At 60.0% G+C, this 26,748-nt stretch overlaps 2 protein-coding genes and 1 long non-coding RNA gene across 7 annotated transcripts; 1 reads left to right on the plus strand and 2 right to left on the minus strand.

Annotated features, from left to right (window-relative positions):
* Window positions 1-6,118: 6,118 nt before the first annotated feature.
* Window positions 6,119-10,487, minus strand: NAT8L (N-acetyltransferase 8 like). Its single transcript, XM_072947196.1, has 3 exons — window positions 10,112-10,487; window positions 8,659-8,823; window positions 6,119-6,563 (listed from the first exon to the last, which is right to left on the minus strand). Exons 1-3 carry the CDS (start codon window positions 10,485-10,487, stop codon window positions 6,196-6,198), a joined length of 909 nt encoding a protein of 302 aa, XP_072803297.1. The 3' UTR covers window positions 6,119-6,195.
* Window positions 10,488-16,568: 6,081 nt separating this feature from the next.
* Window positions 16,569-19,671, minus strand: NICOL1 (NELL2 interacting cell ontogeny regulator 1). Of its 4 annotated transcripts, XM_072948064.1 has the most exons (5): window positions 19,265-19,458; window positions 18,563-18,855; window positions 17,960-18,118; window positions 17,667-17,755; window positions 16,569-16,682 (listed from the first exon to the last, which is right to left on the minus strand). In XM_072948064.1, exons 3-5 carry the CDS (start codon window positions 18,090-18,092, stop codon window positions 16,617-16,619), a joined length of 288 nt encoding a protein of 95 aa, XP_072804165.1. In that variant the 5' UTR covers window positions 18,093-18,118; window positions 18,563-18,855; window positions 19,265-19,458; the 3' UTR covers window positions 16,569-16,616. The 4 variants fall into 4 exon arrangements, with proteins under 4 accessions (XP_072804165.1, XP_072804158.1, XP_072804150.1 ...); XM_072948057.1 differs by lacking the exon at window positions 19,265-19,458 and having other exon boundaries at window positions 18,563-19,105; XM_072948049.1 differs by lacking the exons at window positions 18,563-18,855; window positions 19,265-19,458 and adding an exon at window positions 18,420-18,513.
* Window positions 19,672-20,143: 472 nt separating this feature from the next.
* Window positions 20,144-25,707, plus strand: LOC116283651 (uncharacterized). Of its 2 annotated transcripts, XR_012063244.1 has the most exons (3): window positions 20,144-20,751; window positions 21,829-23,845; window positions 25,376-25,707. It is a non-coding gene; the product is annotated as an uncharacterized lncRNA (long non-coding RNA). The 2 variants fall into 2 exon arrangements; XR_012063242.1 differs by having other exon boundaries at window positions 21,829-25,707.
* Window positions 25,708-26,748: the final 1,041 nt, after the last annotated feature.

The following is a 26,748-nucleotide window of genomic DNA, read 5'->3' on the forward strand; positions in this document are numbered from 1 at the left end:
CTCATCCCTGGCTGAGTGAATTCTTCCGGTGGGTGATAAATGCCGTGTCCGTAGCCCTCGGCCCCTCGGCCACAACCAGGGTGGGCCCGGGGCGGACAGCCTCGGCCCCTCTCCTGTGGAGCTGGGGTGGCGTTGGGTTTCTCCAGGCCGACAGTTGCTCACCACCTGGCCGGTGACCCAGGAGCGGCCGGCAGCCTGGAGCCCCCGCAGCACCCTCCCTGCCAGTTTCCCGAGCCTCCCACAGCCAGACACCTCCCTCCAGGCCATCCCCGAGGGCAGCGGTGTGCTGGACGAGAACACAGCCTGCAGACCTTGGGCTAGGGACCCTGACCAGCTCCTCCTGAGGGCCAGCGGGCCTGTGCACAGGTCCCCACCTGGCCAGGCCGGGGCCTCTGGAGTCGCACGTGCCTAGGTGCTGCAGTCTTTCCAGGAGCCTCGTGTAGGCTAGTTACCAGCCCTTGCAAGCGGGCTGGCTCCCCTCAAGTCTGCTCTCAAAGCCGTCCACACAGACCCTCCAGTGTCGAGGGAGGGCCCAGCCTGCGCGCCTTGAGCTTTGCAGCAGCTTGTGGCGGAGGCCGATACGAGCCCCCATACACCATGGGGAACTGAGGCACGGCGAGTTACATCCCTGTACGAGTGCACACGGCCAATCAGTGTGCCAGTGAGGTCGCTGCTGAGCCCTCATCCTGCACCACTGCCCTGCCATCCTGTCTCGGCCCTGAGGGCCCATTGCTAGACCAGCCTCTCCCACCACGGCCTTGCCTGGGTCTGGGCCCTGTATGCCCCCTCTAAATGTGGCGTCCCGGCGCCCAGGCAGGGCAGGCATGAGCCGGCGCCCAGACGCAGCTCCAGGGGCGGGCAGGGCTCCCTCCCGCACATGCTGACACCGCTCTTGTCTCAGTGGGGACTGGCCCCCACACGCCCACCTCCCTTGCAGGGCCCACGGGACACAGGGCGATGTGGGTCATCACAGTTCAGCATGCCAGGCCCATTTTTCTCATGGCGTCAAGACCTTGTCACTGGTTTCAGGGGTGTGCAGGGTCTAGGTGGCCAGGGCTGACCACCGTGTGGTGGAACATTCCAGAACTGCCGCTGCCTGGGTTGTGTCCGTGTACCTGCGTGGCAGTGTTTGCATGCTCTGTCACCTCAGAGGCAAGACCACTGCTGGGCTTCGCACGAAACATCTCACTCAAATGACTGTCCATCCTTGGGAGCTGATGCCCCCCACGTGGGTGGGCGGGCAGTGCTGGCACCTGCAGGCCTGACGCTGTTTCTCCTGAGCCATCCCCGGGGAGGGGAGGGGCTTGACCCTCGCGGCTGGGAAGGGCAGAACCTGCTGGACGTTCCCTCCCGCAAGGGGAGCCAGGCCAGGGCCAGAGAGTGGGCAGAGGAAGCCTGACGTGGAGAGCTGTCCGTGGTGGGCTGGCTCAGGACCCCTGGACAAGGCTAGGTGTGTGTGTCCACCCTGAACCTCAGTGCCCCCGACCCACCTCCACGTCCCGCTCCCTAGCCTGAACCCCCAACCCCACATCACCCTCCCTCCCCTACGGACACAGGGGCCCACTGCTTCTCCCAGGTGGGCCTGATACTGGCCACCTGTGTCCCACACCTGCTCCAAGGAGGTGTCAGACAGGTGGACAGACACCCGAGCCTGCAGTGGAGCCCCCTGCCAGGGCTGCCAGCACAGGGCAGGGCCCCTCCTCCCCGGGAGGAGGAGCCCAGCGTGTCCAGGAGAGCAGCCCTTCCTGGCCCAGAACCGAGGGCACCTCTCAAGGAAGCACGGAGCCCAGTTCCATCCACTCTGATTTTATTGAAAAACAGCAGCATGGGGGGGGGGCTGGGCAGGCAGAGGGACCCCTCCCCCAGCACCTCCCGTGGCACACACGCAGCAGCCTGGGCCCACTCCTGGCCCCGGCCCCGGCCCCACGGCTGGTCTCGTCTGGGACACAGTTCGCCGCCCCCTGCACCCTGGCGGGGGCTGTCCTGGCACATCCTGGAGTCTCAGGAGTCGCCAGACCTGGCTCGCAGTACCCCACAGGCAGTGAATCCAGCCACCATGACATGGCCTGGGCTCCCCCAGCCCAAGGACACAGCACCCACAGCAGCTGCGGTCAAACAGCCTGGCCGTGGTGACTCTTGTCCCCACATCTGATCTCGGCCCATCTGGCTGAGTGTCACTGCCCTTGCCACCCTCCCCACACACCAAGATCCAGGTGAAGGCTCATCCCGGTCGTCCCCCCTTCACATAGGCCTGCCCAGCACCCTCAGCCAGGGAGGAAGGAGCAGGGGGTTCCAGGTCTGCCGGGAGAAGAGGAGTGGACGAGGCCTCAGGGCCAGCCCGTCCCCACCAAGCACCTCCTGGCCTCCCCTTCCCAGGCTGGGGCAGCGGCCTCAGCCACCAGGCTCCCTCCCTGCACACACGCACACGCACACACACTCACAGGCATGCCCCTTCTCCAAAATGGCGAATTATTGCTGTTAAAAGAACACATCCAACAACGGCAGGCGGGGGCTCGCCCTCCTCCACCCCGGGCCCTGGGCTGCCCACTCCTCAGCGGGCCTCAGGCCACCACTGGAGCATGTCGTCGGTACCAGGAGGCAAACGTAGTCCCCAGTCCCCCATCAGCCCACACCCAACTCAGAACTCAAACTCCAGAAGCCTCGGCCAGAGGCCACTGGCACAGGAACATGGGCCCATGGCCAAAATGATTCACGGAAGCGGCTTCAGACAGACACAGGAGCAGCCGGTGACACACAGGACACGGCCAGAGAGAGGCAGCAGGCTCCCGGGCTCGGGCCAGGCCCTAGGGCAGGCAGAGGCCGGTGCCCACACAGCCAGCATGCCTCCCAGAGGCCAGAGCCAGGCCCTGTGGCCCAGAGAGCCTCCCACGCCACCCCCTCTAAGGGTGTCTCTGAGAAGACACCCCGAGCAAGCTGGGGGTCGCCCAAGGACCATGCAGCCTCAGGCCAGCTGCCCACATGGCCTCCAGCCCAAGGCTTCGGCCCACAGGGCGGGCTAGACCTCTCTCCCCACCCCTCCCCAAGGGCAGCGGTGGGATGCCAGGCTGGACATCAGTGGAGGCAGAAGGTGGGAGGCGTGGTCTCCGCTGTCCCGGAGCCGGACCACATGACTGGCCCCAGCACAAGCACACTGCCCGCCCTGGACGCCCACCTTTGGGGCCAGCTGTCTGAAGAGGCCATCGCCAGGTAGCGGCAGCCACCCTAGGGGCCGCCCGCCCGCCGTGCGGCAGGGCCTGGTGGCAGCGAGCCACCTGAGGTGCCGGAGCCCTTGGCTGCCTCGGGTCCCGCACCCGGAAGCGCCCCTGGGGCTTGTTTTCCAAGCTCATCTGGCGAAGACAGCCTGAGCGCTCTGTCGCCCACTTTCCACTCCAGACAGACAACAGAAGTCCTGGAAGCCCGGACCCTGAGCACAGGTGCCACCTTCCCACCTGGGGAGGCCCAGGAGGCCAGCGGGGACAGGGAGGGGGCCAGGGCCGCCCAACTCGGAGAAGCTGCCTGGACACGTCGCTGGGCGGGACCCCAGGAGGACGCTTCACAGAGGTAGAAGCAACATCAGAGTCTCTACAAAGGTAAAAACCTCACATCTCAGTGCACGTTTGTGGAGCCGTCAGTGCCCAGGCTGGAGGAAGGGTGGGAGATCTGCCCCAGGGGCCCCTGGGGCCCAGGAGCCGCACGCTGGCCGGGCAAGGGTCCTGCCCTGGGCTCAGCGTGCACCCAGCCCGGCAGGCACACAGGCGCCTCTGCCCACCTGAGGGGCCAGGCAGCAGCTGGGCAGTAGAGTTCCAGACGTGTGGCCAAGCTGCCACACGCCCCCTGGAATCTCTCTTGGCAGCAACAAAAGGGCATAGGAAAGGTTGGGAGCCCAGCCAGCGCCTACCACCCTCTGGGCCACCAACCAAGGGCACGCAGCTCTAACAGACACCAGCGGGACGGGAGGGGCCACACCACTGCCTGGAGCTACACCAGCAAGGCGCTTGGGTTGATGCCAGCAGACGTGGGCAGCCCCATGGCTCTACCCGGCCCAGTGGGCTCCAACGGCCCCCACCCTCGCACCCCCACACCAGGGACTGGAGGCCCAAAGGCACAGGATCAAAGCTGGCAGCGTCCCAGGGCTGCCCCCGACGAGACACGACCCGCCACGCAGACCTCGCGTGGGCCCTGCCTGCGCTTCCCCGCTGGCCAGGCCTCAGACCAGCCTCGGCCCCAACTCACCCTCGGCCCCAACTCAGGCCACCCCAAGCCGAAACCAAACCAAACAGAAAGAGGAAAAAGGCACAGCTGTTTGTTTTCCATTTTGCTAAAACACTTTACGTCTGTCTGTATAATCCACATTAACAAAATCTGAGAGCTGCAAGAAAATAGGGTGCCGATTTCTGTACAGTCTACAAAACTCCCATCCCCAAGCAGGGACCGGGCGCCACCAGGGAGAAATGTACAGGGGAGAGCGGGGTCTGTACAATGCTCTGCAGACACTCGGCTGCTGACGGCACAAGAGGCCCCGCAAGGAACCGGGCTGGCTTCACTCATCGCTTCTTTCCAAGTGCCTCTTCCAGAACCGCCCGCCACGGCCCCGCAGGTGGGGCTCAGTCGTGGCCCTCCACTTTCCCCTCTCCCAGCCCCCAGAGTAAGGGGGTCTTTATGCCCTCCTGCCACCAGGCCAGGTCCAGGCACACAGCTGGACATGCTGGCACTGCCAATCACTACCTTCCTTTCCCCCCTCTGAGCCTCCCACACCCAAGAGCCCATGCTTGCGACCTCAGGAAGGAGAGGGTGGGAGCACAGCTGCCCCCACCCCAAGCCACAGTGAACCCACTCGCCCCTCGCAAAGCTTCTGCAGGGCAACAAGGCTGGACAGGGGTCCCAGAGCCTCCTCACAAGCCAGGAAATGCTCTTTGGGGGAAGTTATATTACATCAGGGTCTCCCTCCAGATTCCAAACTCTGAAACCCTCCACCCACCCGGCCACCCACTCCCACCAAACTGGGCCAGAAATAGTGCATATTCTAGACCACACAGGTGTGTGTGTGTGTGTGTGTGTGTGTTAAGGTATCAACTACCACACAGGTGTGTGTGTGTGTGTGTGTGTGTGTGTGTGTGTGTTCTAGACCACACAGGTGTGTGTGTGTGTGTGTGTGTGTGTGTGTGAAGGTATCAACTACCACTTTGTCCCAAGAATTAAAGTCATGCAGAGTGCTATTCTGTCTAAATAACTTATTAAAAAATAGGTCGGCTTCAGGCTGGCAGAAGCTGCGGGCTCGGTGGTGCAGGCAGCAGCCTGGGTGTGTAAATCACAGGACAGAGCCCGTCAGCCATGAGGCAGGAGGTCCTCAGGGAGTTCTGGGAGAGGCCACCATGGTCACATTGGCGCTAGGGGAGAAGCGACCCCACCAGGGCCTCCCCACCCTGCTCTCCTGAAGGGCCCCACCACGGCTGTGCAACATGTTGCTACGGGAACCACACCTGGGTGGTGACGCCATCAGCAAAGCCCGGGCAGGGGAGGGGCAGGTACCGAAAGGAAAGAGGTGATCCGATGTCAAAGCAACGCTGAACTGGGGGAGGCAAGGGGGACAACGGGGCCTCCAGAGAGGCTGGGCTGGGGCCAGTCTGGGCAGGGCAGGGGGGCGGGAGGCCGTAGGCATGCGGCATGCTGCAGCCAGGCCACATCCTCAGCATGCAGAGCAAAGCAGGCCCTTGGCCAGCTCGGCGCTCCACGGGGCCATGGCCGGCTGGCGCGGCAGGCCACGCCTCCCAGGGACTGATGGCTGAGCCGCCGCCCGGCTGGTAGGCAGGGGTCTGCTGGGTGGGGACCTTGTTGCAGAGACTCTGCGCTTGGTGGGCAAGGCTGGGCCCTCCTCCCTGGGGGAGGGCTGGGAGGGGTGCCTTGAGCCAGGGCCAGGCAGCTGCGTGGGCACGCGGTGGCCCACGCTGTCACTCTTCAGGGTGTGGCCCCAGCAGACTGAGGAGGGCGAGGGGTGTGGCTGGGAACAGCACACCTCCCCAAGTGCCAAGGATGAGCAACAGCCCCCGCGCCCCCTCCAAAACCAGCCAGAGAACCGTGTGGTGTCAGAAAAGGAAAAACCCAACACAAACACCAAGGTGAGTGTCTGAAAGCGGCCCGGGCGGCGGGCGGGCGGGCAGGCGGGCAGGGTGGCGGGGCGGCGGGGGCGGGCGGCGGTCACTCCTCGCGCAGCTGCAGGCGGTAGCGGTGGTAGCGGACCTGGAAGAAGAGGCGCTCGGCCAGCGAGAGGGTCATGCCAGGCATCACGTAGCGGTCACTCGAGCCCATGTGTCTGAAGCCCAGCGATTCATAGAGCTTGTGGGCGGCCACCTTGACAGCCGTCGTGCCCAGCACCACCGCGGAGTAGTTGTGCACCAGGGCGAACTCCAGCACCTTCCGACCCAGCGCCTTGGCAATGCCCTTGCCACGGAAGCGTGAGTCCACAGACATGCGCAGCAGCTCCACGGTGTTGTCCGCCGCATGGGCCCGCGCTGCCACAATGCCCACCACGTTGCCGTCCAGAACAGCCACCCAGAAGCAGGAGCCTGCAAGGGACAGTGCAGTCAGGACCACTGGTGCTGCTGCATGACACAGCTGCCCCTACGGGGCCCTCTGGGCACAGAGAGCCAGGCCTGACCTGCCCGCCACCCACAGCAGCCTGGGAGCCACCCTGACAATGGGCCTGAGGCTGGGCAGGGAGCCCAGTGGTCAGGCCAGCCGTTCCCACCTCCGGCCCTGACCAATCACAGCCCCATGCAGGGCAGGAGGAGGGGGAAGGCCTCAGGGGAATGAGAAGAGCAAGAGGGGCAGAGGGGATGAAGAGCAGAGGGGAGAGGCGAGCAGAGGGGAGAGGCCTGCAGGGCACAGAGGCTGTCTCCTCTGGTGACCGAAGGCCTAGGGGCTACAGGAGGCGAGGCTGGGGTGAGTGCCCGCACAGAGGAGCCAGGCCTGCGTTTGCCCTGCCTGTGGCCACTCCAGTCTCCACTGCCCTGTCCCCCTGCCAACTACCTCCACCGCCCCTCCCATCCCAGCATCACTCCTTGAGTAGCCAAACCCTCCCTCTAAAGCTTCTGCACCCAATCCTAGTCTGGAAGACACTCTTCACCCCTCCGCCTGACCTCTGGGGGTCCCCCACTGTCTTATCTGCCAACATGCCCCCTCAGCCCGTCAGCTCTGCAAGGGAATCTCCTGTCTCCTTCACTGCCAAACCCTGAGCCAGAGACTGGACATGAGGCCGGGACTCAGGAATGGCTGAGGGCCCCCTGCCACTGACCTCCCCCTCCACTAGCTGACCTGCCCGCTACCCAGGAGTTCTGGCTCTCCCTACCCACCTAGGCCAGGCCAGAGATCAGGACAGTCTTGGGAGCCTCATGCCTCCCAGGCCTCAGTTTCCCCACTGCATGGACACTTCCGTAAGCTCAGCTTCTCTGCCCCTGCAGGACCTTCCTGTAGGCCCACCAAATGTCACCCAAGGAGACTGCAGCCAGGAGAGGGTAGGGCCACGCCAGGCCCCAACCTGAGCCCCACTTCTGCTCCTGCAGACTGGGCTGGGCTTCGATGCCAGGTGGGTCTCCCCTTCTGGCCCCTCCCACCCTGGGCAGAGCCAGGTTGAAGCTCGAGCTCCATGGAGGCTGATAAGATGCTTCATTTGGGCTTGAGAAAGGTTCCAGGGGAACCAGAGGTGCCCAAGTCCAGCCAGGCAGCTTTGGGGCCAGGGAAGAACCAGCCACCACAGCACAGGAGCTGGCCATGGCAGGCAGGGTCACCCTTGATCTGCGATGCCTTGCGTCTCTCGTCCCCTCCTGGCACTTACCTGCTAGTTCAGGCCCACCCTGTCCCCTCTTCTGAGCCCAGAGACCTTCCAGCACCTAGGAGACCCTCGTGCCCCACTCCAGGCATGAAAAAAGCATGTGACCCTGCCTCCCAGGACCCACCCTGCCTCAGAGCCAGCCCCTCCCTCTGCATGAGGAGAGAATGGGTCCAGACCAGGTCCCAGCCCCTCCCTCTTCAGAGAGCCAGGAAGCTGGGGCGAGACCCTGGGCTAAGTGGCCAAAGACCAGAAGTGGAGACCAAGACTTGAGTCCTGTTCTCCTAGGGTCCTCATCCCCCCGCCAGAGTGACCTCTGCCTTTCCCTGGATCCTCTCCCCGCCATGTGGTCCTCTGCCCCTGCCACACAGGGCCCTGCCATCCCAGGCCATCCCAACATCCAACAAGGCACACCAAGCAACAGGACCCAGAGGGGTGAGGCTCCTCCCACCCACTAAGCTCCAGGGCGGCAGCAACTACAGCATGAAGAGCGGGCCAGGACAGCACGGCCCAAGCCAGCTCAGGCTGCTCAGAGCCCTGTTCTCAGAGGACACGGGGACACCCGGGGAAGAGGTTCAGCCCCAAGGACCTAGTTCTGCCAATCCCAGCCCCTGCCAGCCTGCCACACCCCCCAACCCTTGGCCAGAGCCCTGCTACCCCAGAAGGCTCAGGTCATGGGGGTGCCCCAGCCTAGACTGACCTGGGCCTGGTGTCCTGTCCTGCCCAGGCCTGCCCTGAGGTTCCTGGAGTTGGGGCAGCTCTGCCAGAAGGAAGAGCTGAGAAGATGGCAGGCAGTGGTGGGGAGGGGAGGTCAGGGACCCCTGGGGACTCACCGGGGGGCTTCATGTAGTACTGCTCGATGTCAGCCATGTCCGTGTGCAGCGCGCAGTCCAGGTAGGCGAGGACCACCTTCCGGCTGTAGTAATAGCGCAGGCCCAGCAGCCCTGCTGGCACCAGGCAGGTCAGCAGCAGCGAGCGGGTCAGGGCAAAGCAGAGCGCTGCAGGGAGAGGCGGCGCAGGTGACCGGAGGGCAGGGCAGGGCCGCACGCTGCACCAGCCCCCTGGTGAATAAGCCAGTCAGGGGCATGCACAGAGAAGAGACCACGCCAGACTGTTTTCTCCAGAAGAGCAAAGAACGTCAGAGCTGCTTCTCACCACTCTTCCCTATCACCGAACTCCCCACCACAAGGACATACTCCTTTATAACCCAGCATCATAGCATCTCTAAGTGTGCTGAGTGCAGCAGCAGCATGTGGGCAGGCTGCCCTCCGTAGTTGGCGGGAGCAGTCCCAGGCAGGGCTCCCCGGGGTGGCCCCTGCCCATCACCCTATGGCCCCTTAGCTGAGGAAGGGGCTTTGTCCACATCCTGGCCCACACTAGACTGGTGGGAAGCCACAGAGGCACCTACAGGCCGTCCCACCCTTGGGAAGTGGGAGCTCCACCTTCCGCAGGAGAGCCCCAGCCAAGAGCCTCCCTGGGCCAGCCTCTGGGTGTTGTGAAGACAAGAACAAGGGAGGAAGGCCAAAACTGCTTCCAGCCTAGGCCACCGGGAGGCAGACGTGCCTGCAGTGAAAGTGCCTCCGCTGCGTGACCTTGGGAGAGTCCCACCCCCGAGTCTCAAGCTCCTCATCTATGAAATGGGGAGAACCGGAGAACCACCTCCCGTGACGAAGCCTCAAGGGGCAAAGCCCCAAATCCCCTGCAGCGGCTGCCCCCTGCAAGGACCCACTGCCCCTCGCTCTGCCTCCTCGGAGCACACCCTCCCCCGGCACCCCGGGGAGCTGGCTGTCTTCCCCTCATAAATTAACACTTGGAGCCGCCGAGGCAGCCTCCCCCGCCCCGTGGATTATATATAGTTACACGCGCCAGGCGCGGGGCCTCGGCAGCGGGAGCTACCTGCCGACACCCCGCCCCCACCCGGGATGACCGGGGAGGAGACGCAGGTGGAGACCCCGGTTCTCTCCCGCCCGCAGCCCCTGCACTCGGCCGGCACTCGTTCCCACGCCCCCGCCCGGCGCGCCTTGGCCGGGAGCCCGGGCTGGCCCCAGCGCTGGGCGACACCTCGCCCCGGGCCGCCGCAGAACGCGGCTCCGCGCGTGCGAGGGGGCGACAGGGGTCCGCTTCCCTCCCAGGATAGGCCCGGCCCGAGGCGGGGGTGAGCGGGCGGAAGGGAGTCCCGCGCGCGTCCCCAGAGGGCCGGGCGGGCGCGGACTGCGGCAGGCGGGGGTGCACCCGGCCGACTGCGGCCCCGACCCCACCATCCCCGCGGGGTCCTCGTGCACTGACCCGCCAGCAGGACGTAGAGGAGCTGCGTGCGCGGGTGCTGCCGCAGGCCGCGGAAGGCCGTGTTGGGGATGCGCTCCATGATGCCGTCGTAGAAGATGCGGCGCGCCGCCTCCTGCTCAGCTGCGCGGATCTCGCGGATGTACACGCCGCGCCCCTCCGGCGGCCCCGCGCCCCCCGCGTCGCCGTGGGGCTGGGGGCCGGGTGCAGGTGGGGGTGCGGCGGGCGCGGCGGCCGGCCCAGGGGCAGCGGGCAGCGGGGGCCACATGGCGCCGGCGGCAGCGAGCAGCGCGTCCTTCTTGGCCCCCGGCAGCGCCTCATGGTCCTCGGCGGCCACGATCTTCGTCTCGCAGACCATGTCGGGAGGCCCACAATGCATGCACCCGGCCGGGCGGCGCAGCGCAGGGACGCGGGCCGGGATGCGGGCGGGCTCAGCCCCGGCCCAGGGCAAGGGCGCGGCGCCCTCGGACCCGCGGCGGCGGCGGCAGCGGCGGCGGCGGCGGCGGCGGCAGCTGCTCAGGAGCGCGGGGCGGAGGTGGCGGGCAGCCGGGGCGCGCGCAGGGAGCTGCGCCGCATTTTGGAGAAGTATTTATAATGCAGCGGCGCCGGTGCAGTCGCGGCGCCCGGGGTCCCGCAGGGTCCTAGCGTCCACTTCATTGGCTGCCGAGGGTCACCATGTGATCTCGAGGGTGGGAGCAGACGCCGCCTCCGCGCCCGCCCGATGGCACACTTGGGCGCTGCACCGCGGCCGGGCGGGGGCGGCGCGGGAGGCCCGGGGCACGACGGAGCGACCGAGCCCCGCTAGGTGGCCAGAGACGAGCGCGCGTGCGGCCGGGGTCCCGACCAGGAACGGGCGCCCCGTGGGGCTCCAGGCTCCGCGCCTCCCGCCAGACCCTGCGTCCCCGCGCCCCCGCCGCCTAACGCGGGCCTGTGAGCTCCGGACCTGGAGCCGGGCCGCCGGAGCCCGTAGCGCCTCGTCCTCCTCCTCCTCCTCGGCCACCTGGCGCTGTCACGGAAGAATCTCCATCTCCATCTCCATCTTCCGACCCTTTGAACGCAGCGCCTGGCCGGGACCTGGAGTCAGGGCTCCGCGGCTTCCCCTGCTGGGCGCCCTTGGGAACCTGCGCCCGGGGCCGCACGGGCTCGAGGCGCGGGGACGCGGTCGTAGCTGGGTGTGATGCCCACGTCGCCCGCAGCCCCGCGCGTCCCCGCGCAGCGCAGCACGCCCAGCTCGGATACCAGATCCCTGCAGAAGGCACGGGGGTGCGGGACCCACAGGACCCCTCCCGGCCCGGCCCCCGCCCTCTTCGTTCCGCGCATGCGCCCCACGATCTCGGTGCAGGTGCAGTGGAGGCTCTCGCCGCGTGCTCCGGGTCCTCGCGAGCCATACCCGCCGACGCTGCGGGCCGGGGAGGAGGGGAGAGGTGGAAGTGAGAGGACAGGTAGTCCCAGCCCCACCCCCAGCACTTGTAGAACTCACCTCCCTGCATCTTTGCACCCTCTTACCCGCGTCGCCCGAATTCCCCGAAAGTGACCCCGCAAGGCAGCCCCGAGCTGAGTTCACACCCGCGCGGCTGAGGATGAGGCCTGGGGGTCCAGGCCTAGGACTCTAAGCCCGTGTTGGGGCCCAGGGAGGAGGTTACCGTCGCCTAGAGGACAGGAAGGGGACTACCCCTGGCAGCGTCCCTACTGAGGGACTCAGGCGAGTGGGGAGAGGGAGGACGCCAGTCCCAGGAGTTGCAATGGTCCACCGGCGGCGCCGCAAGCGCAAGGGTCCCAAGAGTCATGGGGAAGGGGTGGCCAAGCTGGGAAGTCACCCCTACCCGCTGTGTCAAGAGATGCCAGAAATTGCCTGGGGCAATTGCCTCCTCCTTGCAGACCAAAGTGGAATCAGGGAAAATCTCAAAGGCACTTGTTGATCCATGTGCTGCCTGGGGGCTGCTGGGTGCCCTGACCAGCCACAGTGGGACCAGGCTCTGAGATGACCTGAGGCTGGTCAGGTGAGTGGCAGGAAGAACGTCCCAGCAAGCTGGACAGAAAGCAAGGGTCCAGGCAGGAAAAACCCAGAGCAGGGCTGGAAGGGAGTGGAGGGTGTAGTGGCAGCTGGTGGCCTGGAGCGGTCAAGGGGCTCCCAAGAAGGAAAGGCTTGGAATGTGGGCCTTGAGTACCAGACCAGGTATTAGAAGAACACGCTATCTTGCTCCCTGATGGGGGCCAGAGGGGAGAGAACCAGGCCTGCTGGCCAGGAACTCTTAGGCAATGTCCCGAGATGGACCCCAGATCCTTGTGTGAAGGGGAACCTCAGAGCAGAGTGGCCCAGTCCCTGCAGGGCCACAGCCTCTGCGGGCCGTTACCCACTTCGCCTCATCCCCGGACCCTGAGCCTGAGGCTACCCCTCCTCTGCTCACAACAGCGAAGTCCCAGGATGGCTGGAGGGGCCGGGCTCTCACTCAGCCCAGGCTTGCTGCCTCCTGCCCCCGCAGCGGCCTGACTTCACCCTTCAGCCCCCACAAGTCCCTGACAGCCTCCAGGGCCACGAGGCAGTGGTCTGCCCCCACCCCACGGGTCCTGGAGAGTGCCAGGACCAGGGTGGGAGGGAGCCAGACTCAGCTTGGAAGGGACAGGCCAGGCCCCAAGGATGGCCACCAGGAGGGTCTTGGAGGTGTTGGGGCCTAGACTTCAACATGCTCAGAGCTGGGGGTGGCCTGAGAGGAGAAGACCCTGCAGGCAACGCAGTGGCCCCAGGCACCACCTCCGAGCCTGTCTGGGGCCCAGGGAGGTGGCTGCAGTCACCTAGGGGTCAGGAAAGGGACAGCCCCTCACAGAGTAGCCCGCAGAAGGACCCAGGCAGAGTGGGGGAGCTGGGAAGCAGGCCACACACCATATCTGCTGCCATCAGGAGCCCATTTTACAGAAAACCAAGGGTCGGTGAGGTCAAGGGCAGTCTGAACTCCCAGAGCCCAGGACTGCCCACCTCCCCCACCAGAAAATCCCACTCATTTCTCTGGCTTCGGCTGCCCAGAGTCCCCTCCCATCAAGACCTCCGGGCTGCCCCAACCACCTCAAGATTCCCAGCCTTATACCACTGCCAGAGCCTGGTGGGTACCCGATGGGGTGGCGGAGGTAATGCATGCAGCAGTGAGACCCCCCTACCCAGATCCCAGACACCAGATTTGGGAGGGCACCCTTGGTACTGAAGGGAGGAGGTGCCAAACACCGGATGGTTCGCTGGCAGAACAGCCCCCGAACCCCACTGAAGAAGGGAAACCACAGGCAGACTCTCGGGGTCTCCTGGGTCACAGTAGAGGGGGGCCCAGGGAATGGGACTGGGAAGGATGGCAGAAGGGGTGGGAGCACTGGAGGAAGTGAACCAGAAGACCAGGAGATGGAAAGAAAAAAGAAAGCCAGGACCGATTGGAGGCCCAGGGTGAAGCTAACAGGAACCACAAAGAGAACGTGAAGGGGAGGAAACAGGAAAGGACAGCCACTGTCACTGTTATTTCAGCTGAAGGACTGAGACTCCTGTTTGGAACCTGTCCAGCACCTCGAGTGGACCTTCAGTTCTGAGGGTAGGGAGTGATGGGACCTGCTGCGGGCAGCTGCAGACCCGGCGCCCCGCTCCGTGCTCTCCTCCTCACCGGGTCCCTCATCCACCACTGGCCTTCCCTTCAACACCGCTGGGTGAGTGCCTACTCGCTGTTGGGCCCTGAAAAAATAAAGCTCTCCTGGGGCTTTACAGCTCAGTGGGGGCGGAGCTGGAAATAAATCAGTAACAGAGATCAATACTCTAGTATCTCTTAGGGTCAAAGAAAAGTAAGCTGGAATAAGGGGGTGAAGAGTGAGGCAGGTGGTGGAGGAGCCCAAATGGGAACTCCATGGAGAGGGGACAGCATGTGCAAAGGCCCTGGGGGCTTTGAATTAAATGTGCCAGCAGGGGATATTTTCAGACAGGTGAGCTTAGGAAGTTTACTTACCACACTGTTCTCTAGGAAGCTACTTGAAGGCATGTAACAGGGAGATGATGGCATGGGATCTAGGAAACAGTGGATCCAAACTAGAAGAGTGAAGGGTGGGCAGTGGGCATGCCCAGTTGGCTAGGAGCAGGAGGGCAAGGGCCCAGGAAGGGACACGTGGGGAATGAGTTGACTGCTAGAGAATGTGATAAAGGCAGACAAGGGGGAAAGAGAAGGCAGACACAATCTCCAGAGAAAACAAAAGCTGTCCCAAAGGTAACTCATTTCCAGCTCTCTCAGCCTCCAAGAATTATACTGACATGGAGTCATAATAGCCGCCCTCGATCCAATCAGCCTACAGGTGAGCCAGAAAGCCGTGTCATAGCTCTAGGACAAACCTGAATGCCACTGGCCTTGACCACACGCAGGGCCAAACCCTTCGCAAGAGCTGTCTATGCTGACTCTCCAATCCACTTCTCCAGTGAAACCCCACTTCAGGCCTTCCCCACCCTCAACTGACCCTGGTCTTGTCAAGGCTGATGACGACCAAGGCTGTCAAATCCAGTGGTCCAGCCTCGGGTCTTGCTTGACCTGGGGGCATGTGATTCGCTGAGCCCTCCCTTCTGCCCGAAGCCCCCGCCCATCTTGTTCTCTTCCTGCGCAACAACTGCCCGGTCTCCCGTGCCTGCCTGCCCTCCCAGCGCACACAGCCCTCCTCTGTCCGCAGGGATCTCGGCCAGCACTCGGGTCCTGCCCTTTCCCAGGTGCACCTGTCCAGGAGCCTCTCGGACCTCCCCGCTGCTTCCATCCCTCTTCCCCCCTCCCCTCCTCCCTTTCTCTCAAAACCCACCCGCAATTCCCGCTAGCTCTACTTTCAAATACACCTGGATTTCAACTCCTCTTCACCCCTGCTGCTGCCGCCACCCAGTCCCGGCCCCCCACTTCCGGTTCTGTCCTTGACCCCCCGAGTCCACAAAACACTGCATGCCCAGATAAACTTAAACCCGGGATAAATGACTTTTGGTATAAATGTGTCTCAAACGTTACACGGGACATACTTACACCAAGTCCTTACACTAGAAATACCTGTACTTTTCACACTAAAAAGTGCTCACTGGTGTTCTAAGTGTGTTTGTGAACCTGGCCACAAGTCAACAACACAGGTCGGCATCCTGCCTCACTTACAGCCAGGAGTGGTCACTGCCTGAGGCCAGGCAATGGGATGTGAGCCTGTCTGGCAGCGCTCTGAACAGACAGCACCTGCCTCTGTCACCCCCTGCTCCTTGAACAGGTGGATCCTGGTCCCTGCCACTGCACCCCACTCACGCCCAGACGTGGGGGGGGCCAGCCCAGATCTGCCCTGGCTGCAGCACTCCTCAGTCTCTCTCTGACCGGCTTCAGAGTTCACAGGTGTCATCACCCCCAGACCTCTAGTCAGCCTCCCACCGTGACCAAGGTAGGACTCTGGTTTGTTCACTGTCCAGACACCTGGATCAGCACCTGCATGCCAGGCCGTTCCAACAAAAGGGTACCACGACAGGAGCAGTCAAGTTCAATGGCTGGGAGGCCAGTGGGGCCAGGGAAGGCTGGGGGCCAGGATCTGAATAGATACGCGCATCGCATCACAAAGACAGGACATGACGGGCTGGGGTGGGGACTAGGAAGGTCTGGCTTTACCCACCTGAGGCAGCAGCACAGGGACGCCACAGCCAGAGAACTAAAACCCCAGGGAGGCCAAGTGCCCCAGCAGCCACTTCCAATCACAGCCCTGCCGTGCTACTGAGTACTTCTAACAGTATGCATGCAACCCTTTGAAAAAGGGCTATAATTTTTACTTAAAAAAACATGTACAGAATGCACAGGGGAAGAGAAAGAGGGAGGCCGCCCACCTGGTGCTGCGCACACACGTGTGTGGATCGGGGGTTGAGCCTGTCTTCAGGCCCATGTCACTATCCAGGAGTTCCTGATATGCAGGGCCCAGGCTGGGGTCTGCAGGAGGGATGGGGCAGGCAAGACAGAAGGGGGGGAAGGGTCCCAGCCCTCCCCCGCACCCCACCCACTCACACCCCCTCCAGCAGCCTCAGGCTTCTTGGCTACAGCGGGCTTGGCTCTGTGGGCCCACCAGCAGGACCTCCAGGGAGCCCTGGACCGCGGCCGTCTCCTCATCAGTGCAGGAGAGCCCTCGGAGGCTCGGCACTGGGGCAGCTGCTCCAGAGACCAGGCCGGCCTCTACACTCCCCCAGCCTCCGAACAAGGGCAGGCAGGCAAGGGAGGTGGTCCTTGGAAGGCGGGTTCCCTGAGGACCCGGTGCTTGTGGGTGCAGGTCCACAAGTGTGGCCAGACAGCCCCACTCAATTCAGGCCCTGGAGTGGGACAAGTGCCAAGAGGGCCTCCGCCCACATGGAACAGCTGGGGAAACCAAGGCCCAGACAAAGGCCCAACCAGGGCCTCCAGGGGGCAAGGAAGGGGGGCTCTGGCGGCCAGAGCAGGGAGACAGGACACAGGCATGCCGGGCCAGGTGTTTATTGATGAAGGAAAGTGCTGGCTCCAGGTCCTCAGCGCCCAGCCGGCCAGCAGGCACACAGGGCCCGGCGCTCGGCCTGCAGCAGGAGGGTCTCCGTCTGAAAAGCAACAAGGGGCCGTGAGGGCGCTGCACGGTGGCCCCCACCCACCAGTTCCCCAGGGCCCTCCAGCTCCTGGCTTCCCGAAACCTTCTGACAGTCCCGTCTTCACCAGCTCCCAAGACTCTCAGAGCCTGAACCTGCACTGTGACACCACCCCCTCCCCCGCTGCCCTCCAGGCATCCTCTCCCCACTCCTCCCCACTGCTCTGCTGGAGCCTCTGCAATTTCTGCCATGGGCCAGCCCTGCCTCCCTGGTCCCTACACCTGGACCACCTTCCCTGCTTCTCCTTCACCTCATCCACCCCTCCCAGGCCCACTCCGTCCCCTAACACCTCTCCCAATCCCTGAAGGTGGGTGGGGGCTGCTCCTCTCAGGACCAGGGCACCAGGCTCGGAGCCTCAGGCCCTGTAGCCTCCAAGGGTCGCTACAGAGAGCAGTCTGGACCCTTGGAAATTGGTCAGGAGACCAGGGTAGGGTCTCCCCTTCTTTCTGTTTCTAGGAATGCTCTCTGCTTTCCAGAAAGAGAACATATTTCTGTTATAAATGAAAACTCCGTTGGCTGGGGCACAGCAACTTCGGGGAGTGGGTGCTCACTGCTCATTCCATACCTGGGGGGTGACCCCTGGCACCCTGTACGCGTACCAGTCCCTCCCCAGGTGAGGCTGGGGGCTGGGGAACCTCCCAGACAGCTGTGCTCAAGCTGACCTTCCACGCCCAACACTACCCCAGCGCTCCCTTTTAAAGGCCTCTTCCCGGCCTCAGTCTCCTCTCTGCCCGGCCTCAGTCTCCTCTCTGCCCTCACAGCTGGGGAGTGCCTCATCAGGACTGCCTGTCCCCCCTCTGGGCCTGCGTAGGGGTCGCCGGGAAAAGTGCCCAGTGCAGCCCTAGAGAGGAGAACTGCCTGCATCCTCTCTCACTGGGGCTAGAAACAGAGTGTGGGGCATTGGATCGGGTCCCTCCTCCCCGGCCTCCAGAGGCTCACCCGGGCGTCCAGGCTGTAGGCCGTCTTCCGCAGGTCCTGCAGGGCGCGCTGCATGAACTCGAAAGCGTGGCAGTCCACGCACGGGCGGCCTGCGAGGGGCGCGAGTCAGGGCGGAGGGCGCGCCGCCAGCCCAGTCCCACCCGAGCAGCGGCCTCGGCCCGCCCCCCACCTCCCACCCAAGGGGGTGCGGGGACCGCCGGGGAACAAAGGGGAGCCACGCCCCTCCAGCACGCCCGTGTGGGGTCAGGGCCGGGGCCCGCGGAGACCCCTCCGCATGCGCGCGCGGCACCTACTCTGCGCGGGGACGGCGCTCCCGGCGGCGGGTTCGGCGCGGGCCTGGGCGCCCAGCAGCGCGACGCTCAGCAGCAGGAGCAGCATCAGCCGCGGCGGCGACCTCGGGAGCCTGCACAGCGGCGGGGGAGCCATGGCCGAGCGGAGGGAGCCCGGGCGCCCTGCAGCAGCGGAGGCTCAGCACCTACGCGCCCCATCTCAGGCCAGCGAACCCTCACCCGGCCCCCGGCCCCTCCGTGGCCCCCGGGCTCGCGAACCCCTAGTACCCCCGACCTCTCCGGCCCAGCAAACCACCTCCAGGGCCCCGCCCCCCCGGCCCAGCGAACCCCCACCCCGCCCACCGGGTCTCGCTAGTGCCCACCGCACCCCTTCCTCTCCACCCCCGCCACGCTCCCCGGGCCCAGCTATCCCACTTCCTTCTCCCGCCCCCCGGGACCCGACGAACCCCCACCCTGCCGTTACCGCGGTTCAGGAACCCCGCGACAGCAGCGCTGGCGACTCGGGAAGACGTGCTGCGTCCGGCGCTCAACGCGCATGCGCCCCGACCCCGCCCCGGGTCCCCCCATCCGACGTCGTCGTCATGGAAACCCCGGGACTGAACGAACCTCTGGTTTAAAGGGACCGAGGTGGCTCCTGGACTCCGTGCGCCCAGCCACGGCCAGCCACTGCTGTGGAGTGCCGTCAGGCCTACGGGCTATGGAGGGCTGCCTAGAGGCGACGGCGTCTGGACCGCACCTCCAGAGCCACCGCGGGCGGGAGCAAAGCCGAGGAAGCGGGAAATCTGCCGCTGGAGCTTGGCGGTCCGGGGGCTTCGGGTGTCCCTGCGCCGATCCTGAGGGAGGGGCTCGAGGCACGCCAGGGCCAGGGTCCAGTGAATGCAAAAGCGCGGCCTCTGCTCCTGGGCCAATGGGGTCCAGTCAGGTCGGATTGCTCGGGCGAGATCCGGGCCAGGAGCGACCTGGGCTCGTGAGCCGTGAAGGATCCACTCTCTCCGCCAGTCACTCCGGCCCGCCCCTGCCCCTGCCCCTCAGGCGAGAAGGGCAGGGGAGAAGCCGGCCTGCTGGGTTCTCCCTCTCCTCCTCACGGTGCCCTAACACCTGTTGGCCACTTCCCCGCACCCCCCAGCTTTGTGACCTCTGAGCCGTCGCTTCGCCCCTTTTCTATCCGTGGACGCACAAGGTTGTTGGAAGAGCCTAGTGTGGCCCTCGCGGGCGCCGCGGTAAGCACGGGGTTCAGGTCGCTGCCAGCCCACGCGTGCGGGAGAGACCCGGTCCCTCTGAGAGGGAAGGTTTCCGTTTGGCGTCTACCTGGTCTCTACAAGGCCCGCGCCGATGCGGAGGCCGCCACCGCCGAGGAATGCGCCTAGGCCCGCGTCCGGGCCGCCGGAGTGCCGGGCGGAGCCCGCCAGCAGCCTGCGCTGCGCCGGGCAGCGCCGGGCCCCCTTCCTGCTGGGCAGCGCCAAGCCTAGACGTCGTCTGCCCCGGGCCTGGGGTCGGTTGTCGCCCTGCCACGGAAAGGGACGTCGGTGGCCCCGGTCGGAGAAAGGTTTGCTGACCTGGGGAGGGGGCAGTGCTCGTGACCGCCACTTCTCGCGGTCGGGCTCGGAGACAGGCTCGCGCTGCAGTCCGGGCCTGGGCGGGGGGCGTCCGGAAACGTGGGCAGGCCCCGCGTGGGGGCCGGGGGACTGCGGACCGCGTTCCCGGACGTGCGCCATTTCCGTGCTCCTTATCCGGAGTCCCGCGCCCGGGTGGCGAGGTCACAGCCACCGAGTGGGACGGAGAGCGGCAGCCGGATGTGCGCAGCGGCCCTGCGGGGCCATTCGGTTGGGACGTGCGCCTGGAGGACGCCACACGGCACAGGCTTTTTTCAGTCCCACGCTGCCTCCGGCTTGTGGCGGGCTCCTGCCACCTCTCCCCGCGCGCGTACAGCCGCGTCCTCGTGGGGAAGGAGAGCAAGCCTACGCCGGGGCATGGCTTGGGCTAGACCTTGGGCGACCGTGCGGTGGAACCGCGCCTTTCCCTGCGCAGCTGCAGACTCGTGGAACCTCCTGCACACCGGATCCATCTTCTCCCGCTTCCCCGGCACTCCGGGGTCCTCTAGTTCGGGCGGGCTCTTTAATCCCAGCCGGACCATCCCTACCCCGCACACCCTGGAGCCCGTGGCACCATGCGCCCCTCCCGAGGGGACCGCGCCCCCGTCCGCAGGGCGGAACCTCGGGGCTGCCTGGATGCTGAGAGCCGGCCCGGGCCGTCAGCTGCTTCTCCGCCTTCCCTCGCCCGGCGCCGGTGTCCCCTCACCCCCGTCTGACTCTTCCTCCCTTTTGCCTCCCCAAGGGCGCCGGATTTTCTTTTTCCACTGGATCTTTACTTCAGCAAACGGGCTGTGATTTCTTCCGTATGCAAATAAGACAAACTCCTTGAGTCCCTCACGGCTACCATCACCTCTCCTCGCTGTCCGGTTTCTCTGCCTTTCTCTGTTGAGCCCACACCTGTTCAGCCCGCGCCTGGCGCTGCACTCACCCACCTACAGAATCCAAGGACCAGTCTTCAGCCCTCCCGCAGCTGCCCGAGTCCCGTCCTGTCCAAGCTCCATTTTGCCTACACCCTGGGGCACTTCGCCCCCCCACCACCTCTTTATGCCCCCTCCCCAGGGCCACGTCCTTGGGCCTCTTCCCCACCTACACCCTGTCCTTTGTGACCTTATCCAATCAGGGCTGTGAAAACCAGCCAGGCAGCTCCAGGTGCCCATGTCCAGCTGCCCTGGGCATCTCCGCTTGGAGAACAGACTTCCCAAGGTCAGTATGTCCAGAACTGATGTCCTGATTTCACCCTCCATCTGCCGTCTCCTCCTCCTCCCCCAGATAAAACTCAACAACTATCCTTAGCCTTTCCCATCTCTGGTGAGGGCAGTCCGTCCCCACCCTGGCAGATGCTCAGACCAAGCCCACAACAGCCCTTTTAGAAATCCTGTGCCCTCCACCCTCAGAGTCACCAGGTCCACGCTGCACCTCACCTGGACTCTCACTTCACCTCACATCTCCCTGTTGTCCTCCCACTTGTGGCCCAGTCTCCCAAAGACAGCCAGAAGGACCTTTCTTATTTCCTTTTTTAAATTGTGGTAAAACATAACACAAAATTTACCATCCTAACTATTTTCAAGTGTGCAGCTCAGTGGCATTAAGTGCATTCGCACTGCTGTGCAGCTGTCACCACCACCCATGCACAGAACTTCTCCATCTTCCCAAACTGAAACTCCATCCTCATTAAACACTAACGCCTCCCTCCCCCAGCCCCTGGTACCCACCATCCTACTGTCTGTCTCTATGGATTTGGCTCCTCTAGGGATTTCATATATGTGGAAATGCACAGTATTTGTCCTTTTGTGACTGGCTTGTTTCACTGTGCAGAATGTCAGGGTTCATCCACATTGTAGCAGGTGTCTGAATGTCCTTCCTTTTTAAGGCTGAGTCATATTCCATCGTGTGCATAGACCACATGTTGTTCCCATTCATTCATCCACCAGTGAACACTTGGGATGCTTCCACCTTTTAATTTGTTTTTAATTTTTAACTTTGTTTGTTTGTTTTGAGAGGGGGTAATTAGGTTTGTTTATTTTAAATGGGTGCTGGGAATTGAACCCAGGACCTCATGCATGCTAAGTACACACTCTCCTACTGAGCCATACCCTTCCCCCTCAAAGGATACTATTGGAAGGTGCGTGCAGGGGTGAATCCAGGGTGTGGCTAGCTCTTGATTCAGATTTTGGAGACACAGGGTGCTTACTTTGTGGAAGTTCCACTGTACATTTGTGATTTGTGCACGTTTCTCTATGTGTTTACTAAAAATAAAGTGATTTATATTTTTAAACAAAGGATCGGACAAAATAAACACATGTTCAGACAGAGACAGAAGGTCCTTAGAAAGGAGACTCTAGAGGATGTAGTTCCGGCTGAGATGAAGAGCTCCCGGGTGGAAGGTCTGTGACTAAGTGAGGGCCACGTAAGAGGAAAAGCTGGGAGTGAATGTAAAGCAGCCACGAATCCACTAAATGACGGCCAAGAGAGTCAAGTGTGTGGCAGCCCACAAGTCCAGAAGCAGCAGATGGAGCTACAGCGCGCCTGGTGAGATACCCAAAGGATCTGTATTTCTGGTCAGAGCGTGAAGGTATTACTGAATTTGTTGTGTCATCTTTCTTTAAACATTTTTTTATTGAGTTATAGTCAGTTTACAATGTTGTGTCAATTTCCAGTGTGGAGCACAATTTCTCAGTTATACATGAACATACATACATTCACTGTCACATTTTTTTTCGCTGTGAGCCACCACAAGATCTTGTATACATTTCCCTGTGCTGTACAGTATGATCTTGTTTATCTGTTCTACATTTTGAAATTCCAGTCTGTCCCTTCCCACCCCCCGCCCCCTTGGCAACCACACGTTTGTATTCTATGTCTATGAGTCTGTTTCTGTTTTGTATTTATGTTTTTTTTTAGATTCCACATATGAGCGATCTCATATGGTATTTTTCTTTCTCTTTCTGGCTTACTTCACTTAGAATGACATTCTCCAGGAGCATCCATGTTGCTGCAAATGGTGTCATATTGTTGGTTTTTATGGCTGAATGGTATCCCATTGTATAAATATACCACATCTTCTTTATCCAGTCATCTGTTGATGGACATTTAGGCTGTTTCCATGTCTTGGCTATTGTAAATAGTGCTGCTATGAACATTGGGGTGCAGGTGTCATTTTGAAATAGAGTTCTTCTGGATATATGCCCAGGAGTGGGATTCCTGGGTCATATGGTAAGTCTATTCCTAGGCTTTTGAGGAATTTCCATACTGTTTTCCACAGTGGCTGCACCAAACTGCATTCCCACCAGCAATGTTCCCTTTTCTCCACAGCCTCTCCAGCATTTATCATTTGTGGACTTTTGAATGATGGTCATTCTGACCGGTGTGAGGTGATACCTCATTGTAGTTTTGATTTGCATTTCTCTGATAATTAGTGATATTGAGCATTTTTTCATGTGCCTATTGATCATTTGTCTGTCTTCCTTGGGGAATTGCTTGTTTAGGTCTTTTGCCCATTTTTGGATTGGGTTGTTTATTTTTTTCTTATTGAGTCGTATGAGCTGCTTATACATTCTGGAGATCAAGCCTTTGTCAGTTTCATTTGCAAAAGTTTTCTCCCGTTCCGTAGGTTGTCATTTTGTTTTACTTATGGTTTGTTGTGTCATCTTTTTACACGTTCATTCAGGTATGACTGGCACGCAGTAAACAATTTGATCTATGTTGATATATTTCCACATGTGAAACTTAACAAAGGGAGACTGCACTAAAGTAGAGTCAGGAGGCCAGAAGAGGGAGCTCTCGGGCAGCACCACTCAAAGTCAGTGACAGAAGAATCATCAGCTACAGTCCCCAACAGATGCATCATCACGGGGAAGATCACTTACAAGTCCCAACAGGATGTACCCTGTGTCTCCAAAAGAAACCAGCTGCCCCAGCAACTCAGCCAGTGGGAAACCGAACCACCCTGACCTCTCGCTTTTCTCCAGTGGACTTGGGTTCCCTCAAAGCAACCCCTCCCTACTTCCTCTCTCTTCTCTATAAAAGTAAGGGTTTTCTCCTTTGTTGGTGGGACTTGCCTGTGGCTTTTGTTATAGCTTGCTTGTCCCAAATTGTAGTTTTCTGCTATTTCCAAATAAATCCACTTTTGTTGGTAAAGTCTTTTTCTCTTTAAGGTCCACATACACATGCAGTGCCACCGGCACCCGAAGCTCCCCACGCGTCTTGGCAACCTCTCCCTCCGGCCCCTCGTGGGCGCCTCCCCCCAAGACAAGCACCAATCTCCTTTCTGTTGCTGGTTGATTTTCTACAGTCTTACGTAAGTGGACTCATGCGATATACTGTATTTTGTCTGTCTTCTTTGAGTTAGTGAAATTCCTTTGAGATTTGTCTGTTGCTGGGCGCGTTCCTTTTTATTGTTAAGTAGTGTTTCGTTACTTATCACAGCAGATTTTGCTTTACCCACATATATTAAGCAAAGCAGGTATAGATCACAAGTATTCAAATTCCAAGTCACTTAAAAGCATTTTGTACATTAATGACAAGGGTTATCATACAAGTGGTCTTTTTAAAAACTCTTGCACAGAAAAACCAGTTTGTTTACACGTTCACTTGTTGGTAGACACTGGGGTCACTTCCAGTATCTGGCGCTTACAAATAAAGCTGTGCTGAATGTTCACATACAAGCCTCTGTGTGGACATGTGCTTTTGTTTGGGCTTTTCCCATCCTTACTTAACATCCCGTGGTCTTTCTCCTGGCTTCCTGAATCTTTGCGGTCATTCGGATGACCTGTAATGCCCTTGTCTACTGACTCAATCATCTGTCTCATTTCTGGTGCAGTTCTGATAGATTGATTCTCCCCCCTTTATTATGAGTTGAATCTTCTTGCTCCTTTGAGTTTATGGTACTTTTTATTGGATGCCAGATACCGCAGATTCTATAATGTTGGGTCATTGAGGGTTTTTTTTTTTATATGTTTTTGAGCTTTGTTCTGGAATGCAGTTAAGTTACTTGGAAATAATTTGATCCTTTTGGCTCTCCCTTTTAAGTTTTGTTAGGTGGGCTCAGAAGACTCCTTGGTCTAGATAAACTTGACCCTACTACTAAGGCCATGGCTTTCTGAGCATTCTGTTCAGTGCTGGATGGGGGTCGGGGACACAACCTATTTCTGGCCCAGTGGCAATTTCCCAGCTTTGGGGAGTTTCTGCACACGCTAAGAACCAGAGAGGAACACACTGAAGAACCCCAGAGCTTTGCCTTTTCTCTTTACAAGTCTGTCCTAAAAGTTCTAGTCACCCTGGGCTCTGAACTCTGTCCCTTCACGTCAGGGACCCTGCCTGGCTTGATTTGGGTTCCTCCTCCCCATCCCGCAGCCTGGAAAAATCTCTCCGGGGATCAACCAACCGTGGAACTCACCTCGTTTCCCTCCTTTCAAGGGTTGCTGGTCTGCACTGCCCTTGTCCAGCCTGAAAAGCATTGTTTCATGTTTTGTCCAGTTTTTTTCAGGTGTTTAAAGTGGTAGGCCATGTGACCATAAGTGGAAATTAGTATTACCTATTCTTTTTCATTATAAGTCACTACAAGATAATTGAATATATTTCCCTGTGCTGTACAGTATAAGCTTGTTGCTTATCTATTTTATATATAGTAGTTGGTATCTGCAAATCTCAAATTCCCAGTTTATCCTTTCCTACCACCTTTCCCCCCAGGTAACCATAAGTTTGTTTTCTATGTCTATGAGTCTGTTTCTGTTTTGTAAGTAAGTGCATTTGTGAGTGTTTTTAAGATTCCACATAAAAGTAATATCATATGGTATTTTTCTTTCTCTTTCTGGCTTACTTCACTTAGAATGATGATCTCCAGGTCCATCCATGTTGCTGCAAATGGCATTATTTTATTCTTTTCCATGGCCAAGTAGTATTCCATTGTATAAATATACCACAGCTTCTTTATCCAGCCCTCTGTCAATGGACAGGTTGTTCCACTGTGATTTCTAGTGAAACTGCTTAAAAAATAGAAAGGGAGTGAATAACTTTTGTTGTTGTTTTGAGGGGAGGGGTAAGTAGGTTTATTTCTTTATTTATTTGTTAGTGGAGGTACTGGGGATTGAACCCAGGACATCATGCATGCTAAGCACGAGCTTTACCCATCTCCCGCAGAGTAAATAACTTTTAAAATAATATGTGTGTGATGAAGTGAATGACAAGGAATAATCAATCCAAAAGAAGACACAAAAGGAGAGAAGTAACATATCAATGATTTTTAGTCAATGATAATCAACAAACTGTTCCAGGTAACAGAGTTTATAAGAGGCACAACTACATGGTAAGGATTCAGAAAGGTTGAAAATAAAGACTGATAAAAGGTATACTATGTAAATACTCATAAAAACAAGACTGGCGCTGCTGTGTCAATATCAGATGAAACAGATTCTAAGGCAAGAACAGCGGAGACACATAGGGATCCACTGTTACAGCCGGATGGAGACTTCACTGCCCCTCTCCGAGGAGCGGCCGGTCCAGCAGGCAGAGATCGGCCAGGATGCGGATGAATTCAGCGGCACCATCGATCGCCAGGCTGTAGTGACATCTGCCAACTGCAGCATCCAACAAAGTGGAACACACATTCTTCCCAAACTCACTGCAAACACCAAGACAGACCACATTCTGGGCCATAACACATTTCTTTTTTTTAATTTTGGGGGGAGGTAACTAGGTTCTTATTTATTTGCTTATTATTTTAATGGAGGTACAGGGGATTGAACCCAGGACCTCCTGCATGCGAAGCAAGCTCTCTACCAACTGAGCTGTGCCCTCCTCGTTTAACACACTTCTTAACACATGCAGAGGTACAGAGAGCACAGTGTCTGCTCGCAGACCACAGTGGAATTAACTGGGAATCTGTAACAAATGCAGCTGGACAATCTCCAAGTACCTGGAGGTGACAAAACACACTTCTAAATAACATGTGAATCAAGGGAGAAATCTCAAGAGAAGTTAAAAATAATATGAACTAAATGAAAATGAGCGACAACTTTTCAAAATGTGGGATTCAGCAAAAGCAGTGCCCAGGGGGAAATTTACAGCGTTGATTTCATGCATCAGAAAAGAAGAAAGCTCTATAACCAATAACCCAGGCTTGTGCCACAGGGAACTAGGAAACCCAGAGTAAGACGAAGAAAAGAAAGGATGAAAATCAGAGCAGAAATGAAAGAAACTGAA

Source organism: Vicugna pacos, chromosome 2, assembly GCF_048564905.1.
Source record: "Vicugna pacos chromosome 2, VicPac4, whole genome shotgun sequence".
NCBI lineage: Eukaryota > Metazoa > Chordata > Mammalia > Artiodactyla > Camelidae > Vicugna > Vicugna pacos.